The 21637-nt window shown below is 34.7% G+C and overlaps 2 protein-coding genes across 7 annotated transcripts in view; one reads left to right on the top strand and one right to left on the bottom strand.

The window, feature by feature from the left end:
• LOC124115984 (limbin-like) overlaps window positions 1–16831 on the bottom strand; it is a 72964-nt gene extending 56133 nt beyond the window's left edge. Inside the window, exons 1-3 of one of the 2 annotated variants that reach the window (XM_046477184.2) lie at window positions 16719–16831; window positions 15977–16100; window positions 872–1039 (exon numbers count right to left, since the gene is read on the bottom strand). In XM_046477184.2, coding sequence (XP_046333140.2) covers window positions 872–1012 — 141 coding nt within the window. In that variant the 5' untranslated portion in view covers window positions 1013–1039; window positions 15977–16100; window positions 16719–16831. The remainder of the gene's footprint in view (window positions 1–871; window positions 1040–15976; window positions 16101–16718) is intronic. The other variant, XM_046477176.2, reaches the window with a different exon arrangement.
• A 24-nt stretch (window positions 16832–16855) lies between these two features.
• Window positions 16856–21637, top strand: part of LOC124116001 (trichohyalin-like) — a 72790-nt gene continuing 68008 nt past the window's right edge. For 2 of the 5 annotated variants that reach the window (XM_046477213.2, XM_048393458.1), the window contains exon 1: window positions 16857–17381. In XM_046477213.2, the coding sequence (XP_046333169.2) occupies window positions 17199–17381 (183 nt within the window). In that variant the 5' untranslated portion in view covers window positions 16857–17198. Of the gene's footprint in view, window positions 17382–21637 lie in introns of all 5 variants that reach the window. The other 3 variants (XM_048393457.1, XM_046477196.2, XM_046477204.2) reach the window with 3 other exon arrangements.

Raw genomic sequence — 21637 nt, 5'->3', positions numbered from 1 at the left:
GTAAAAGTCGAGTTTCCACCCTTGCTGAACTAGGTCGCAATTATGGAGTTCTATTTTGGCTGGACTAACAGGTCTATGCATAGTCCAATCAATATCGCATATTTACAAACCTTGCTGCCAGCATTGATATTTAAATATTTTCTGCATAAATACTCAGAACTAAAAGCTAACAAAAAATTCTATTGATCTGAACGTATGAAGTCATCAAAAGAAGGAACATTACATGCCCAAGTTCAGTTGCCTCAGTCTGCCATTTTCAAAGAAGATGTTTACAGAGCCCAAAATGAATTTTGAGAGACTTTAAAAGCAGAGGTCAAAGGCTTTTCAATGCCATGCAGAGCGTGAACAGTTGAGACTCTTTGGATTGGCAATGCTTCACATGTATATACAAGGATGTTATACTAAATTATAAAAAAAATATTTTTTTGCTTCCTTCAAACACAGAACGCTGGTTGTACTTGTAAGAATCTGAAAGCTGACGTAATGCTGTCTAATGGGTCTTGGTGTATGATACTACTGACTATAGCCACATCATGCAGGGTATTCAGTTCTACTTCAAACTGTTTCTGGGATATCATAGTTGTATTGATGATATTGAACTTTCATCAATATTTCAACTGTTAAATTTGGACTGAAATTATATATTTGTTTGACAATGACTTTACAGTTGATTGAAGGCTCCTGCTTAGTTTACACAAATGATCCTCCCAATAATCTATTTGCAGCATCCCCTGGAGGCTATAAGAGACAACCATCTGATGATTACCTCATGGATTGTGTGTTGCTCATGCATAAGATGAATGGAAGCTTGTATTGTTACAAGTATTGTTACATTGTAACTTTAAAGACAGTGGGATCCAGGCATGCTTACATTTCCTCCTAGGTCTGTAGCAGTGGGGACAGTGACATTGATGAATGTACACAGGTCAGAGAGTGGCGTCCCCTGGCCGTGGCAACCCTGTAGCAGCCAGCCAGCCACCAGCACTGCACACCAGTATATCATTGTGTCCATCTCACTGCAGAGGCTCTCACCATGTCACTGCAAATATATACAAACATATCACATGGCTGCAAGCTTCACACACATGATGTAGTGTCTCAGTCTTTTACCTGGACATCTGTATTAAGAAGCAGTTGATTGGAATTTACTGCTGGTTCTTATAAACCACAAATAAAAAAATACCCTGTGCAATGTCAGGAGGGTTGTTCTTTCCCCTCTAAGCTCCAGACTGGAGATAGCTGTTCATGTAAATATAAGTGTGCAAGAGCTGTGCTTAATATATATCTTGTTTCTATATGAAAGACGTCCAAACTTTATTATTGATGGTTAACCTGTACAGCCTTCACCTATCTGTATAAACGTTGGTGGCTGGATGTTTTCACCTTAAAAATAATACATCTATTGTCAAGCCTTGAAATATATGTTCCATGTACATTTGGCATGACCACAACTATATATTTTGTGATAGTAAACCACTTGTTGGCCACCGGTGGGATTAGCAGATCTGTCCTTCCATGTTGCTTTGTTACAGTATTTACAGTGTTATTGTTGACAGGGATCCAGAGCATTTTTCAGCATCTGGAGTGTGTACTCCTTATTACCGTATTCGACGTAATAAGCGCCCCGCTCTAATAAGCGCCCACGGCGATATTTGCTAATATATTGGCTAGTGAACAATCCCAATTAGCATCCCTTCCGATTGATCAATGTACACAAGGCCTATTTATTCGTGTATAATACGCACTCGTGTGTAATATGCACCCTCAATTATGGGCAATTAAATTCTGGAAAAATATATCTGTCGTATATAAACATTTCAGGCTGTCAGCACAAACCACAAAATTTATCTTTCAACTCTGTTTTTTTCCCCCAAATAATATTCTAATAAGAGCCCCCTATTTCTAATTTTGAGAGCGCCCTGGGCGCTTATTGCGTCGAATACGGTATTTTAACATATGAGTACTGGCAAAACTAAAGAGTATGGTTAGATTACTGAATGGAATTTTATGGATTAACATGATTAAATTTGTATTTTATTTTAGAAGAGTTCATGGTCTCAGTCTTGTGTAAACAGGTCAAGTATTATGAGCAAATTTGAGATAAAATATCACTTGACATGATGATTTACCGTTTAAATTGTATTTCCAGTTCTACTTGGCAATGTTTCATGTGAAGAGATTATGATTATTGGGTGTATTTTCTCGTAAACTAAGCTTGAAACAGCACTCAGCAACACACACATTTTCTCTCAATTTACCGGTGACACCGTTAAAATATTACCCAATAGCATAACTTTACAGAATTTTCAGAAGAATTGTACCTGAAACTATTATTTTATCAGGATAATATATTCCAATATCATGTTATTTTAGTTGCAGCTTTACTATATAATTAAATAATTCAAATAATAATAATCATAAGCATAGCATTAACTTTGGTGCAGCTGATCGCTATTGCCAGATATTTTTTAAATATGAACAATATAACAAGTCACTGTCGAGGCTCCCTAGCTCGCCCGAAAAACTCTATATTGACGACTCAAAGTATGGCATGATATAATTATGTATCCATTCTCTGTCAACTAAAGTTTGTTTCAAGACGTCAATAACTGTAATCTGGACGTGGTTGCTGTAAATCACATTGAGTTATGTGATCACTCCTCACACGATTTCGCAAAATTAATGTAAACAATACTTAATTAAATTTTGAATTAATAGGTTACCAACGTTAGTCAAGATATACAGTGAATACTTTGTGTAACCAGACAGTGTTATTACATGATTAATTTGTGTACTTCTGTACAGATTTGTTGACATGGTATTTCCAGTGTTACGTGCACACAGTAATATCTTTGCGTTGGGGAAAAAAACCCATCAAAACTCATTATGGCGTGTATAATTGGCACTCCCTTTATACAGCTGTGTTTTAGAAAAATAAAGTGTGCACTATACTCAAGAAAATGGGCTGCTTGAAATCAGAGTATAACTTTTGCGAAATATGTATAGAAATGAATGTTAGACCGTACATGTATGCTGTGATGCGTACCTGATACATTATCCCCCACCTTATTGTACATATTTTCATCCGTACATACGTTGATACGGCCTTTTTTTGGAGTCCTGATTGATGTCTGAATTCCACACTTTTAAACATGAAATATATTTTAATTACATATCTATCAATGTGTAAGTCATATTATCACTGATTAGGCTATATATATATATGCATTTAGGTAGCTATAGGTGATAGTACTTGAAATGTGAAAGTCTTTTGCAGTGTGTGAAGTTCCACATCCTGAAACCGGTCTGTGCGCCCGACTTGGCTAATTGTGACTGCAAAATGTCCAATTTGAAATAGCGCAAACCGGACATTTCAAAATTTGCCAACAGGACATTTGCAAAAAAGTATTAGCAGGACATTACAACCCGAGACTGGATATCATAACAAAGGATATAAAATAAAGAGGTGCAGCCAGACTGACATGTGTTTTTGTTGTTGGCTAGTGTATTTATGTACACACGACTTTCAAGGGTGAGACGCTGTCAGTCGACATCAATCTCCACAGGTAATGAGAAAATATAATATCACACACACACACATATATATACAGTATTACACACAAATACATATACCTACATACACTCACATATACATATACACATGTATGCATATGATAAATTTATTGTTTTTATATATTTTTGGTAAACAATGGTACAAATGGGAAGGAGATTTGATATATTTATATAATAACACAGTAGTTAATACACTAGTAGACATCTTAAATTTATGTGAAGGGCGTGTAATAAAGAATATACCTAAGCTGTTATAATAACATTGAATTCTATTGTTTTACATCAAAAACAAAGTTATAACCAATACCAAAACTACATGTAATAGAAAAAAAACACAAAAAAAACAAAATAAAAAATAAAAATAAAAATATGACTTTTTGTATTGAAACAACCATGTATTAAACGTGCAAAATCAAGATAGTTTGGAAGTAGCTATGAAATAAATCTTTTGCTACATTAGATACAATTTAAAATCTGTTTGTTTCTACAATGAATTGATGGACATATTTAAAAATTAGTTATTTTGTTCTTCGGATAGATTTTTGTTACCACTAAGAATTGTTTCTAAATTTGTCTGAGTCCCTATATTCCTAATGTTGATAAACATGATAAACAAATATTGACTTATTAAAGAATATTTTTTACATTCAAGAAAATAGTGAAAAGCATTTTCACATGGGGAACCGCAAAGGCAAGAAATAGTGTCTGACAAATTAACCCTAAATAAATCATTATTTAGATTGCTACATCTATGTCTAAGTCTTGTGTGGATAATATTAATTTGACGTTTTCCATAACTGAAATAATATGGAGATTTAATAACATTTTTGTGAATTCCATTTTTTTAAAGAGTCTATTATAAATGATTTCTGAAATGTACTTGTTCTGGCAAAAAGTACATAATTGAAACATGTGCCGTCCATTTGGTATCTTGAGATAACATGACCCCAGATGTTTGTGAGTTTCTACATGTTCAATGGCACTGTAGGCATGACAAATACATGTAGTTGGATAATCCTGAACCTGTTTGTGACTAAAAAGCATGTATTTTGTCTTAGTTGGATTAAAGTTTACAAGCCATGTGCTTGCCCACTGATGGAGAGAGAGAAGGTCTTGATATAGTCTGTCTTCAATTACGACCATATCAATAGATGAAGTTCCTATACATGTATCGTCGGCGAATAAGCTAGTAATATTTTGAAGCTGATCAGTAATATCATTTATGTAAACTAGAAATAGGAACGGCCCCAGTACAGACCCTGTGGGACCCCAGCTTTAGTGTATCACTTACTTGATAAACTACCATTAATAAATACTCTCTGGCAACGAGCTGACAGATAACTACGACACCAAGCTAATAATTTACCAGTTATACCACATTGTTGAAGTTTATGCAATATACCTTTGTGCCATACCCTGTCAAATGCCTAAGAAATATCAGAGAATATCATACAAAAATATTTATGATCATCAAGCGAATTACAAATATGATGGTAAATTTCAATTACATTGTAGTTGATATGTAGTACAATTGTTTGGCATGAATCCCGATTGATATTTGGAAAGTAGTTTATTCTCCAGAAAGTAATTATACATTCTTTTAAAAATAAGTCTTTCAAATAATTTCCCAAGACAAGATAACAGTGAAGTAGGCCTGTAGTTGGAAGGGTGGGATTTATCTCCCTTTTCGTACAAAGGCATTACATTAGCAAGTTTCCACTGTGATGGGAATGTGCTTTGTTCAAGAGATGAATTAAATAACAAGCGTAAAGGATTGGCTTTGAATAGGGATATATTTTTTAGTAATCTATGATTCAGACTGTCTGGACCGCTTGCTTTATTTACTGGTAGGGATCTGTTATTTCTTGATCTTCTATAATGGGGTAATCCTATTCGTGATCACATAGTTTAACCTTCATCAGCAACATTGGAAACTGATGTAAAATAATCATTGAGCTTTATCAAAATCAGAAAATGCTTCAGGTACTGTGTTATAAGTGACCGGAGGTGGGATCACGGTGCTGGCGTCTGACTCTTTGATCAAGTGACATAGAAGTTTTCAATAATTAGAACTATTTTCTTTGATTTGTGTAGATAATAATTCATCTAAGTTAAGAAAGGTTTTCCTGTGCAGCTTTCTTCAAACTATTTACTATATTTCTTTGTTTTCTATATTTAGATAAATTGCGTTCATTGCATGTTCATCGGGATATTTTCCCATCTCTTATTCTTATTTCTCTCTGTAGTTCACTATCAAACCATGGTTTATCTGTTGTATCTGTATTTATTGTGACAGCACGGCTTGGTACGCATAAGCTTATATAGTTTTTAAATGTGGACAGAAAAATATCACATATTACATTAATAGACTCGCAGCTATTAAACATGTGCCTCCAAATAGTTGATTCAATCAATTCATTTAACTTAGCATAGTCACCATTTTTATAAATCAGACCTTCTCTTATATAGGTATTTTTTTTGTCTATGCAGTTCGTTAGCGAAACAACAACCCCCTTGTGATCACTGATATGCATGCTGAAGTCGACAACACTCGACACTATACAATTACAATCGGCACTGATAACAATAGGGTCAAGCAGAGTTTGTGAATACTGAGTGACGCGTGTCGGCTCCTTAATTACATTACGTTAACCCTTCCTAACTAAAATATCGTGCAGATGGTGAAGGTTGCAGTTGAGTAAATCTTTGTTAATATCACCGAGTAGAACAACGTAAGGCGTATAATCTAGAGCAGTTTCAAGTGAGTGTTCTAGTTGATCCCAATACAACACAGGGTGGTTAGGCGGTCTTTACCACGCACATAATATTATTCTCCTCTGAGGCAAGAAAACCTTGAAAAACATATTTTCATTATTATATGATTCTAAATCTTTCCTACGTTTTAATGTACAACAATGCCGAGAAATATACAATAATACCACCACCAAAACAATTCCTATCCCTCCTTATAAGGAGAATGATAAAGGTCTATTTTCAGGTCATTTGTGTTTACAGAATCATCAAGGTGTGTCTCTGTAAAACATACAATGTCATATTCAGAGATTTGCTCAGAGATACAAGGTAGTTTACATCGGAGACTTCTTACATTTAAGTGAAATATGGATATTTCCTTTTTGTGCGAGTTTACTGAAACACAGCCAGGATTTTGCTCGACATCTCCAGCAATATTGAGAAGTAAGATGAAGATTGGTATGATATTACTTTTTTATTAGAGTTAGTGAAAGACTGTGCCGAACATAGGTATATTTGAACAAGACTACAGCTGATGGATTAATAAAAGTGTTCAGAACATCCATGGAATAACCAACTAAAGTAGGCAGTAGATGATGGATTGATAATGTGGAATTTTCCCTTTTTAGGTGAGTTGAATAACATTTGTTGTAATGCAAACCTATCGATGCTGTGTACGCACTCAAATCAGTCATTGGCTAAAACAGGAAATGGTATTATCCAAGCAAGGGCACCGACAGGTTTGCTATTGATTATGTTTTGTGAATTGAAGTTAATTTGTCTTTTCCAAGTATGAATCGTACACCAGAACTAATAGGCAATAAAAATCACAGGCAAATTCATTCCCCAAACAATTTTTTAACCAAACGGCTAAAACGGGCTTATGTCTACTTATACCTGACTAGTAATACCATTGAAGATGCCTGACATATTCATTGATTGGAATAGAACCAAGGGCAGCAACTGGTGTATGGTACCCAAACAGAATGTTAGTCACAAAAAGCTAATACCGGTACAGACATTATTTGTTATTTAGATTACCGTATTCGACGTAATAAGCGCCCGGGGCGCTCTCAAAATTAGAAATAGGGCGCTCTTATTAGAATATAATTTTGGTGAGAAAAAAAACAGAGTTGAAAGATTGTACATTTCGTAGTTTATGCTGACAGCCTGAAATGATACAAAAGAAAAGTATGTGCGTATCCTACACGACAGATATATATATTCCAGAATTTAATTGCCCATAATTAAGGGTGCATATAACACACGAGTGCGTATTATACACGAACAAATAGGTCTTGTGTACATTGATCAATCGGAAGGGTGCTAATTGGGATTGTTCACTAGCCAATATATTAGCAAATATCGCCGTGGGCGCTTATTAGAGCGGGGCGCTTATTACGTCGAATAAGGTATTCACGTTGTCATGATCAAAGTTTGTTTCAAACACCTCAGCAGTGTATGCAATGTTATTTTTGTAGGATTAACAGAAATAGCAACACTTCGAGATTTTCCAGATATATATCCATTTAGCATGACGAGATAGATTATATCATGTATAGAAACAAGGGCTGGGATGAGTCTAAATTTACTACCCGGGTACACGACCACCTATTACCAGAGTGGACCCTACCTTGGTACCTGTGTTAAGTCTCAAGTTGGGTACAAAATGTTCAAATGGTAATTGTTTTACCGGAACCCTGGCAAAAAGATTTAGTATAAAATGATCCCATCATGGATACACTGAAGTTGATTGAAGTTACACCTTAACTCAAACATATAAAAGTCAGAAAAAAATGTGAACATAAGCAACCTGTGTAACCATTATTGTGATTGTGATCACACAATGTATCAAATGGCTCACCAGAGGGTTCAGGTAGTCCTGTGGGTACCCGGGTCCTACTCAGGACCCATCCTACCCGAGTTACCTGTCTCAGCCCCATCTTCCCGAGACAAGAGCGTCCACTAGCCTTCTTATCAAAGTCTTGCCATATCAAGCCCACTTTCCTGTGCGAAATAATTATATGATTGGACTATTGCACATATCGATAGTCCAATCAGGTAACGTTTCCACAATCAACATCCACGACTGGTACACTTTTGTATGAAAGTGATTTACCGCAGCTTTGTTGATTCAGACAATAACAATCAACATTGAAATTTAAACTTGCCAAAACATGTTATTTAAGAGATAAATATTAATATTCGATGGTGATATTGGATTTATACAAATGACTGAGTATTCTTTGTGCAGCCTTGGGTACATTTACCCCAATTTAGAAGTTTAAATCACTCAACTATGTCATCAGAGACCAACAGTAAATTGATATTCTATGTCTAGCCATCAATCTCTTGGCAGCGTCTTGGCATTTTGGGCCACCAGAGGGCTCTGGTGATGGTGTTTCTATCTAAAACTATACTACAGTGAGTTAGTGTGCCAAGTTATATGCATATAAGTCCTAGGACACTGTTTTAAACTTAAAACATTTAACAGTGTAAACACACATTTAGGAAACTTGTCGGCCATCTAGAAGTTGGTGGCCATCTTGAATTTTTACAGATTTGTCAATAGCTGAAAACATTCAGTAGTTGTGAATATCTTTTTAGAAACATAATGTGACTATTTCGCAATACAACACATGCTTTATTTCATCTAAACATTGAACCTCATCTGAAATATGGAAGATATATTAATAATTGGTGGCCATATTGGATTATGCTAATTATACAAATTTCCCAAACTGGGATTGCTTGGGACTTTTAATATGTTGTTCTTGGGACCTTGTAGAAATGCATTGTGGTGAAATAAATTCTGTTGCAATTTGTTCCAAGTGAAACCTTATTTTGCCTGGACAATTATTATGGACTATAATTCTGACTGGTTTGACTTGTGTTAGACACTATTCTCTTTGCGCTGGCGCAGCGACACCTATCGGAGTATCGAAGAATGAGAAGCCATATACCATAACAAAGGTATACAAAAAAGAGCTGCAGACAAACTGACATATTTTTGTTGTTGATTAATGCATACTATATATGACTTGAAAGGGTGAACCTATCGGCCGGTCTACATCATGTTATGTACAATAAAATATATATAGTATCCCTTCGGAGAATTCAGGTAAACGAACAGGTGATAACAAACTTGATAAAAAAAATTTGAAATAAATTATCACAAAACATGATGATTTACCATTGAAATTGTATTTTCTGTTCTGCTAGGCATTGTTTTATATGCAGAAATAAAGATTACTGTGTCTATTTTCTCGTGAACTAAGCCAGAAATGGCAATCAGCTGTATATATGCACATTTTCTACCAATCTACTGGTGATTCAGTTAAATAATACACAATAAATATAACTTCAAAGAATTTTGATGCAATGATCAGATGAATAGTATCTGAAACTACTATTTTATCAGATATAAAATAGTCCAACATCAAGTTATTCTAGTTGCAGCTTTTACTATATGTATGTAAAATAATAACAAGAGTGCTCTGAGAGCACAACATCCCCCGCATCAATTTTTTTAACGAGTCAAATGAAGCTCCGTAAAACAGGGGCAGTAACTCTGTCAAAATTAGTCGAAATGAAACGGGACTGCGATATGCGTATCATCAACATGTCAACATCTTGTGTGTAGAGTGTCAGGGATATTCTCTGGAAACTGTAGGAGGAGTTGATTTCACAAGCTTAGTACCCTCTCTCACAATAAGGCAAATGAAGCTCCGTAAAACAGGGGCAGTAACTCTGTCAAAATTAGTCGAAACGAAACGGGACTGCGATATGCGTATCATCAACATGTCGACATCTTGTGTGTAGAGTGTCAGGGATATTCTCTGGAAACTGTAGGAGGAGTTGATTTCACAAACTTAGTACCCTCTGTGGGACGGACAGACGGACGGACGGACTGCGCCACGACATAATCCCCCTTCGGCCATTCTGGCCCGGCGGGGGATAATAACCATAAGCATGGCACTTTGGAACAACTGATTGCTATTGCTGGATAAATTTTGAGAATGGAACAATTTCACTGTTAAGGCCTCCCAGGTTCTTGCTACAGCAAATGAATGAAAATAAAATGAAAATATTGTAATTACAACCAACAAAAGTTATATGTATAATATCAGGCAGTTACCTTGTTCAAAGAATGTATCTACAGATATCCACATAAAGGAACAATACTCATATATCTGAAGCTGTTATTAATTATTTACAGATATGCTAGAATTTGAAAATGACTCTTGGGTTATATGTGGTGATTGGAATTTGGTAATAGTTCCAAACATAGATCTTGAAAATTATAAACATATCAAAAACCCTAAAGCACGAAATTTTATTATAGAAAATATGGAGAGATATAATCTTCATGATATTTGGAGAGAACTGAACCCTACTTTTAATAAATATACCTGGTGGAAAAAGAACCCGCGACAACAAGGTAGACTAGACTTCTTTTTAATATCAGAAAATGTAAGTAATATTACACTAGATGCAAATATATCAGAAGGCTACAAATCGGATCATTCAGCCATCTCTTTATCCACATCTGTAAACAAAGAAAAAGGGAAGGGTTACTGGAAATTCAATTCCTCTTTGTTATATAATAAGGAATTTTGTGATATGTTTAAAAAAACACTTGAAGAAGTTAAACTTGAATATGCCTGTAATGATCAGGATAATGTTCCAGTGGAGCTTTTAAAATTAAAATACCCAGCAACAATTGTATTCCAAACCTTTTTGATGAAAGTTAGAGGGAATTCAATTTCAATATCAACTTATTTGAAGAGAAAAAAAAAGAATAAAATACAATGACTTGAAAAAGATATAAACCAGGTAGAAGATCAAATAAGAAATGATTTTCAACATGTAAATGAAAATAAATTCGCCCAACTTTCCAAGCTTAAATTAGAAATATAAAAATTAAAAGAGGAAGAAGTAAGAGCTCAAGAAATTAGAAGCAGACTAAGATGGTATGATGAAGGAGAGAAACCAACCAGTTATTTTTGCCATTTAGAGAAAAGAAATTTTACAAATAAGCTGATACATAAACTAGTAGATGATTCAGGTAATACGATTACAGATGGAAACCAGATACTAGAGCAACAAAAACATTTCTATCAAAATTATATACTAATCCAAATTTTGAAAACGATAACCTTGATAGTTTTTTAAAAGATATCAAAACTCCTAAACTTGATTTGAATTTAAGAGATAGTATAGAACAAGAAATCACTCAAGAAGAAATTAATAGAGTTGTCATGGATATGAAAAATAACAAGAGTCCAGGTCTTGATGGTTTTAGCATAGAATTTTTTTAATTTTTGGGTAAGGAATTAGGCCCTTGGATCTTCAGAAACATTAATGAATCTTTTAGTAATAGGAAATTAACAATAACAGTAAACAGAGGTATCATCACCTGTATTCCCAAAGGTAAAAAGGATAGAACTTTACTTAAAAACTGGCGACCTATAACTCTCCTTAATGTATTATACAAAATAAAGAGTGCATGTATTGCAAATAGAATAAAGAAAACTCTCCCTTCCCTAATTGATGAAAATCAAACTGGCTTTATACCAGGAAGATGCATAGCAGAAAATATAAGATTATTATATGATATCATATTTCATCTAAAAGAACAAAATAAAACAGGGCTTCTTCTTATAGATTTTGAGAAAGCCTTTGATACAATTTCCAAATCATTCATAATAGACGTACTTAAAAAATTTGGTTTTGGATCCTATATTGTTGATTGGGTAAATATGCTTATAAACAATAGTTCATCCTGTGTCATACAAAATGGCCATCTTTCTTCTTTCTTTGAAAATGAAAGAGGATGTAGACAAGGTGATCCCATTTCCCCATATCTTTTTATTCTAGTAGCTGAAATCCTAAGCATACTTATTAGAGAGAATACAAACATTAGAGGTATAGAGATGCATGGAAAAGAACATAAACTTGGTCAATATGCAGATAACACTGAATTATTCTTAGAGGGTACTCCGGAATGTCTTAATGCTGTAATTAAAACACTTAACGATTTTTACCAAATGTCAGGGTTGAAAATTAATATGGATAAAACAAAGGCTTTACGGATAGGCGCCCTCACTGGGAGTAGATTAAAAATATGTGATCAGCTCAACTTGGAGTGGCACACTGGAGACTTTGAAGTTCTAGGTATTATTCTTAACCCGGAATTAAAGGATTTATGGGTAATCAATACCTGTAAAAGATTAGAAAATATCACTAAACTTTTAGCAAACTGGAGAAAAAGGCATTTAACATTAATTGGGAAAATTACAGTTATCAAAACACTTGCTTTATCACAGCTAGTTCACATATTCACGGCATTCCCAAATCCGCCCGATGCTTTTATTAAGAAATTAGATCAAATATTTTTTGATTTTCTTTGGAACGGAAAAACAGAGAAAATAAAAAGAGAAAATATTAAGAGAGAATATAAAAATGGGGGACTAAGAATGCCTGATATTAAAACTTTTGTGAAATTTCTAAAAATCTCCTTTTTAAGTAAATGTATTAAACATCAGAAATGTCAGCAATATGACATTCCAGTAAAAGATTTACTAAGATTAGGTTCAAATGCTTTTATTTACACAAAAGTTTCTAACCCTTATTGGAACGATGTTATTAAAGCTTGGTGTGAATATTTTGGAAAATATGAATTAGACCTTTCTCTTATTGGAAACATTATGAATCAACCATTATGGTTAAACCACTACTTAAATTCCCCAAAGTTTTTCATAAAAGATTGGTATATTAAGGGTATTTGGTCCCTAAAACATATTTGTCAGGGAAATAGATTTTTTCCATTTGAAATTCTAAAAGAAAGATACAATATTAAAGGGACCTTTTTGCATTATGTTCAGCTTATTTCAATTATTCCCCAAGCATGGAAAACAGCAATTAAAAAACATTTTGATGTAGATTTATACTTTGACGTGTATATTCTTCCTTGTTATCAGGACTTATTGATTTGTAAAAAAGGTTCAAGACCCTTTTATGATAAACTTATTTTTTCTGACTCACAACCTAAAATATGTAAGAAATGGAAAATTAAATTTGGTGAATGTTTAGATTGGGCTAATATTTTTGTCTCTTTTAGAAAAGACATTAGAGACGTAAAATCGATAGATTTTCAATTTAGATTTCTGCATAGAATGATATATACAAAAAAAGAACTTTATAAAATGAAACATGTCGATGATGATTTATGTGAATTTTGTAAGATAGAGAAAGAAAACTTGATGCATGTATTTTATGACTGTGAATATGTGTTCGAATTCTGGCAAAACTTGGAGGCTTTCCTGAATTCTGTGGGAAATAATCATATGCTTTTTACAAGATTTAATTTATGTTTTGGTGAAATAAGTGCAAAACCTGCAAATAATCATATTATTATGTTAGCTAAGAGACACATTTTTATTTCTAGTTTAACGAAAAGGAAACCCTCATTGGACGTTTTTAAACAAGTATTAAAAGATGCTATCTATTTGGAATATCTGTCAGCAAAAACTAATAATAAGCTTAGCACTTATAACAAAAAGTGGATATTGTATTGAGGTTTACATGATGCCTTGAATCTTACATAGATTGCTGACTGTGTGTGATCATTGATTGTTTACAATCACTTTGACTCTATTGCCAAAGAAAGACTGTAATGTTTTTCCAAGATAAGGATTACAGTACTATAATTCGGTACTGTTTATTCCTTTATTATTAGCTTATCTTTCTACGATTGCTCATAAATATGGTGTTAACTACTTTCATGCCAGAACATCTTGCTCGATCCTTCATGATCAAGGCCTATCCTCCACGGCGTCAAAATGTTAATTGCTATATATGTATATATCACTGTGTATGTAACCACTGAAACTGGAATAAAAATGATTTGAAAATAAAAAATATATCTGAAGCTGTACAAAAAAACCTGTCCGATGTCACGTGTCTTTGTAACAATCTAATATTTTAAAATATATATAGCATTTCAGGATATAATGACCGGTGTTCATTTCTCAACTGATCATGTAAGTTTGTTTCAGGTGTTTCACAAAGGTGTCAAGTCTCATTGGTCAGCTGAGAGGGCTCACGTGACAACTATGTTCATGATGTCCTCAGTTCTTAGCAAATCCAGAGAGTTAGAAAACAATAAGCAATCAATCAATATATTTTCAGCTAATCCTTGGAACAAAGTACGTTGTTTTTATATCGGCACGTCACTCCCAGATATGGGAGTATTCTGTCTGCTTTAGTAAACCTACATAGATGAACACTTACTTTTTAACAGCAAACTAATCATTCCATGTATTATCAGATAATCCTTCAATCAATGATTTTTGCAACTCTACTGATCAGTCCTGTCTCACTGTGCTTCCATGTGCATATTACATAACATGTAGTTCATTCACCACATCAGTCCTGTCTCACTGTGCTTCCATGTGCATATTACATAACATGTAGTTCATTCACCACATCAGTCCTGTCTCACTGTGCTTCCATGTGCATATTACATAACATGTAGTACATTCACCACATCAGACCTGGATTTATACCCAAATCGTAGATAAAATAATCACCCCTGACACAATGCGAACCACTGAGTGCTTTATTACCCTGGCACCCTCATAGGCAGCGGTGAACATTATTGACATATTTTGTAGCCCTTGTCAGGTAATGGAGTAGTATGGGCGGCTATTCGGTACAAAAATACAAAGTTGAAATAAAGGACAAAAGTACGCAATAATAGTCCAGGGGTCCGGAAACCGTCATATTAAATAGTCAAATGTTACGAAAAGACGTCAAATGAAAAGAAAGAACAATGTGTACTAAAGAACGTCAGTGCGCACGAAAGGACACTAAACTGCTAAAGGACTTTGACAATAAAGAACACCAGATGGCGCAGCGATTTGTAAACCATTCCGAGTTTAATTGGCTTGTTCCGCTGTGTATATAACTGCATGCCGAGGTGCACAATATAATCCGTCATTCCTCGTGCACCCACCATCAGACGACACGTACATATGTATTATGTACACATTGTGAATATACATGTTGCGTTTATGCATCATCCCCGGGAAAGGGCCTTTTTTTCTTGATGCAACACAAGGGTGTTATATGATGCCAATTAAGTTATGTTTCAGATCCACATTTATATTGCGTACTTTTGACCTTTATTTCAACTTTGTATTTTTACCTTAATCAGTAACATTTAATACTTTCTTCGTAACATTTGACTATTATTTCATACTTTTGTCCTTTATTTCAACTTTATATTTTTTTACCAAATGGCCGCCCATAGAGTAGTTCTACCACTAATTATACCTGAAATAAAGTCATTAACTGAGCATTAAGTGAATGACAACAAATACACAGGTGGCGGGTTATACCATGAAACATGGATGACAACTAGGGTGTTGTAATTGTTGTCATATGCAATTATTCTGAAAAATAAGGGTCAATGCTGTTGAGTATATGAACTAAATTGTATTATTACAAAAATAATATGTACACATATTTTCTGTATGCCAAACTACATAATGGTACACGTGTACACATTTATACATGCAGATGAATTTGCTTGGTAAAATGTTTTTAGGTATATATCATGTCCACTCAAATGTGAGGATTCAATTACCTCTTGCTGTCAACGAGATTTTCCAGTTGGCCCCTCGCAGGTCAGAAGCCCAGTTTGTTAGTCGATGGCTCTAATTGGCTTCTGGTGATTATGTGGGCTAATTAAATTGGCGCCGGATAGACGACTGAAAGTTGGAATGTTGTTTCCCGATAAAATTCGCTTCTGTGACGATGCTGCCATCAAATCAGCGTTTCAAACAGAGGTGTTTATTGTGATTTGAAACCTTTGATTGACTCATCAGATCTGATTTCTATTATGATTTTTTTAACAGGTGTCGATTCTATTTCTAAACGTCTACATTGGAAACATAGTATGTTATCTCCTGACTGATATCTGTGGCAGACCAATCAGAATGCAGGGTTCTATATGTCATGGTAGAATATTGTTTACAATTTCAAACTATTGAACGTGTTGAATATACATTATTATATATGCATCCATCTCTGTCTCTATCATGTTTACATTAATTAAAGTCGCATTGCCGTATTTATATCAACATTGTAAGAATTCACGAGTTTCCCCATAAGGTCCAAAACAAACATTTTTATTTTATTTTTGTAAGAGTAGACAGGCACACAGGTAGATTTGTACGAAATATCGTGGACCCATCGATCGTGATCTTAAAAACACATCAGGTAAACTCTGTGTTAACTTTACACCTGCATTAATATACCACGTACAAATCTTGTTTCATATTAGAATTAAGTTTCCATAACCGACAGATAGAAAACCATCCACTCACCTGCAAATTTTACCTGCATTTTCCCTGTTCGACAATTCCTTGCAGTTTCAAGTCACTCCACTCCTCCATAAACGTATGGCCAATCGCGGGGAACTTGAAACAGTCGCCACGGAGCAACCACGAGCTGTTTACCACAACAACAGAGATGGTGGTGTACATGTGCTCGTTTCAAATCAGGATATGACAACTATGGATTACAGTTCTTTTGTTTTTTCCCTATAATCTGCTACTCAGATACGTTAGTGATAACTACATTATCATTTCATAGAAAGAAAAGTACTACAAATCGCAGGTATGGTGATAGTTGATTGCACTCGGAGTAGATCGAGTAGCCAAGTGCTGGACTCATTGTAGGAGACGAGATGCTGTGCATTTTCCGTGTTCTTGGATAAAACTACACTGAACTGTACAGAAAATTATTTTCACTATCCGTTGACGGATTATCGCACATCTACCAATTAGTGCCTATGTGTGTCAGCGATGTCATCGTGCAGTCATACTCTTGAAGATGTGTGTGTGCCCATCACAATCGGAGTCGAGCAGACGACGTTTGTCAGTGACGGTGGATGGATAGCCGGTGCTTTCTTTATTGGCCTCTTCATTGGGGCTATAGTCGCAGCGGCCCTAGTAAGACCTTGCCTGCGAGAATGGCAGAAAAAGAAGGTTAGTAATTTGTCTTTACTCGACCTAACCCATAAATAGGAATACTTCCAACGCAACTATTAGGCCGAAGTAAAAACATTAATTAAGTCCATAATTAGGGTGTCGGTGATCAAGGCTTGGAGCCATTGCTCATATGGTAACAGGTCATTTTGTATCTCAGTAGATTCGTATCTTACCAATTTCATCGCCTCTAGTTCTTTTCTTATCTCTCAGTTTCGTAACCCTTCATCAGTTACTCTACTCAAAGCGAAACAATGTCAACGATCAACAACAACGACCTGTTAAGTCAGTTACTTCAATGACATAATGTATTATTACTTTTACTTAATACTTTATTAAATATATTTAAGTGTAAAGTATATGGAAAAGTTTGAAGTAACTGTTAAAGTTGTGTGCGTGATGACTAGGGCTGCAACGAATACACTATGAGGCGAATACGATTCGTATCACGAATATAGGGTAGAGAATACGAATATTAATTCATGAATACAATAACAAGTCAGCAGTTGATGTATTATTTGTCATATTCAGTGAGGCAACAACAACATACATTATTTGACATGGTTTGTTAATTATTAATATATAACTAATATATTATTCATTTATATACTGCACTTATCCAGGTACAATTACTGTATTCGATGTAATAAGCGCCCAGGGCGCTCTCAAAATTAGAAATAGGGGGCTCTTATTAGATTATTATTTTGGTGAAAAAAACAGAGTTGAAAGAAAAATTTCGTGGTTTATGCTGACAGCCTGAAGTGTTTATGTACGACAGATATATTTTTCCAGAATTTAATTGCCCATAATTAAGGGTGCATATAACACACGAGTGTGTATTATACGAGAATAAATAAGTCTTGTGTACATTGATCAATCGGAAGGGGTGCTAATTGGGATTGTTCACTAGCCAATATATTAGCAAATGTCGCCGTGGGGGCTTATTACGTCGAATACGGTAAGTATCTGCTCAAATGCGACAATGACCAGTGACCACAATACTGTCAAATTAAATAGTATAAGAGTGTTGTCTTTTGAAGAAATCCATGCATAAAATATGTTCTTATGGGTATTTTTTATGTAAATGCACATGCTTGCATATTCATAAATATTCGATTCTAGTGGCCACGAATAACGAATTCAATTCATGAATGGATACGGTTCGATTCACCGAATAGGCAAATGAATCCTAACAGCCCTAGTGATGACATATTGAAATAAAAATAATTACCGAAGCAAAATACTGCAACTTTGTCAACTGTCATCATGTGCAACTAAATTGTTCGTGTCACAATAATTATGAGAAATGGCCGTAGTGACAAACAGATTGGTGTTTGTATAACAATAACTCAAGTTACAATGTATGAAACATATAACGGGGTACGAAATTGGTGAAGGGATATGAAACTTGTTGTATCTTCGCATGTAATTCATCATTGTAAATTAATGGTCCCTTGCAAACTCACGTAATAAGACCTCAGCAATGCATGTCAGGCAACTTTGTCTGCGGCTTGTTATGGTGAACGGTTGTATCAATGCTCTGAAGTAAACAACTATGTGGAACTATTAGATAAGTCTGTGTTATTTCTTATGAAACATATAGGATTCCGATCCCAGGTTACCAAAAACTGATGCGATGCAAAAAGAACTAGAGGTGACGAAAGTGCACGAGATACGAATCTACCAGGATACGAAATGACACAAAATCCCACATATGAGATCTGAAGCATGTTCAGGAGGGCGGGCCATTGCAATACTATGAGGGCATGCAATGAACAGTTTACCATGCTGATCACATGAGTTTACTCACGATACAGGAGGTAGGATGCTGTGTAATACATGATGCTGTTCACATAGTTCTGTGATAGTCATCATACCAAACTGTAGTCTCTAAACTAAAAATGTTTTTTTCCAACTTGCAGCAGATCAAGATGTTATTACATCCAATCTCATTAAAATCAGACCTTAGTTCTCGCTACCGCTAAGCGAGAACTAAGGTCTGATTTTAATGAGATTGTTATTACATCAGGTATGATCTACAAGGAGAAATGGCCAGCAATTGTTTCTGGACATTTTTTCTCTTTGAATAAAACGAGAAAGGAACATCTAAAAGAAATATTTCATCCTTTGTCGTATCAAAATATAACGAGTAACAACAAGGATTAATATTCAAAATTCATTCATTAAACAAAATCAAAATCTGTTGTACCGGTTTACAATTTTGCACTGTCGGAGTCGTATGGAAGATCAACTGCTCTTGTGTTATGGACAGAGTTCCTCAGGGATCCCTGTAAAAATAACATAGACAACACTGTTGTTATGAACTATATAAAAAAGGATGTTAACTAATCTCCTCTACATAAAATGACTAATCCTTTTTTTGTTATGCTTTCTGAATTTTAAAACTGATTTTAAGCCATTACACTGCAACCATCAGGACAAATTTTAAAAAAGTATAATTTTCATCCTTCTCACAATGTTACAAAAGTGGTGTATGAATAAATTACCTTAAATCTTGCCCAGCCTTATTTGGTTTGAGCATGTTTTCGACTTCACTTACAGCAATCATTGGATACTTTTCCCCCAACAGGATTCTGTGAACATAAATAAACAATTATTTGTGCGAATTGTAATTGTGCTCTATCATGAATACGAACATTGAATAAAGTTGTGTTACCACAAGCACAGTCACATATAACTTTATTTGTTGAAAACCAAAGAAAATTTACGAAACTAAAAATAAACTTATTTCCTCAAATTTACTATTGCATTTGTAGGGGAAATAATGAAAATTATGGGAGGCATTCATTACCACGTGAAACAGTAGCATCATGAAGGACCTTTATAAGCCAGGTGGACGACTGTATAAAAACATTCCTTTGTTACATTGTGGTGCAAAACTTCATTGATAGAGAAGAGATTGGTTACACATGTTTGTCTGATGACATCATGATCATGATCTGGTTAGTTATCCCTTCTTTACCAATATCTAATGTGCAAAACTATAACAATGCTGATATCTATACTGGAAAACATCAAAATGTAAATTCTGGTGCTGAAACTTGTCGCAGGAAGCATGTGGATAGCTGCACCTAGCGGCAGAAGAATCGTATTGCAAGGGCAGATAAGCAGAGTTCCGTTCCTTGCACTTGTAGTAAAACCCAATCTCATTAAAAGCAGATCTTAGGTATCGCTACCGCCAAACAAAGATCTGACGATATCCCATGACTGGTCCTGCAGAACGACCTTTCATCCGACCAATCAGAGCATCGCTTACCAGATCAGGAAAGTGACAGTCGGAATTTGTCTTCCAGTCATGCAACCTCGAATCGGTATTCTAAAGGACAGTCTTTGGGACTGAATCCATACAATCAAGGCCATCTATTAGCATGATTAGCCATTCAGAACTAAGATCTGATTTTGGTGACATTGAGTAAAACTGCATGTATGCAAGTATGCCACAGTTAACAAAAATATATTTTACTTCCTCAAATTGATAAATATATTTTATAGTTTTAATGGTCAGTGAAAAGTCAAAAGAAAAGCAATAAATGAAAATTGCAACCTGCATGATTAATAATGTTAGTACTGTTTAAGTAAATTATGGTCAGGGTCCATGCATTTATTGCAGGCATTGTGATCATATTTACTATAAAGTTGTTTTTAAGTTTATTTTGTTTCCACCAAGATATAATTGTGTACGTATGTCACAATCGCACGCAATAGAGCATTAAAAATATGAGGTACCAGGCTGATTCATTGTAATAAAACACCATGCTATTTTACTGTTCTTCAGATAATTGTAGCAAGTAGATATGTACTATCATAAAAAATTTATTTTTCCGGTGATTTCTGTTATATTTCTTTCCCGTCCCGTGTTCCTATGTGTATCCTGTGTACATGGAATTATAAACAGCAAACTTTCTAATGAAACAGTTTTTACTCGCTGGTAACATACATTAAACAAACACAAATGTTTCATTTTACACAACAGATGTAAACAGTTCACTTTATAAATTCACAGTGTTATGAAACCATACAGTTAAACAAAAAAAATTTAAAAATTTATACGCGCATGGCAGTACGTTTGGCTTTAGCAGGGATAGAAATTAACCATGAAAGTAAGGAGCCCGAATAGTGATAACATATAGTAATTCCCCCCAAAATGTTTGAAGTTCTACTAACCCTTAGGATACCTTTAACTGGTCTTGGCATATAATATAAGCGGGCTGGTACTAATTTCTATCCCTGTTTAG

Source organism: Haliotis rufescens, unplaced genomic scaffold (genome assembly GCF_023055435.1).
Source record: "Haliotis rufescens isolate VD_foot unplaced genomic scaffold, xgHalRufe1.0.p SCAF_12, whole genome shotgun sequence".
Lineage (NCBI taxonomy): Eukaryota > Metazoa > Mollusca > Gastropoda > Lepetellida > Haliotidae > Haliotis > Haliotis rufescens.
This window is presented reverse-complemented; position numbering and strand designations above follow the sequence as displayed.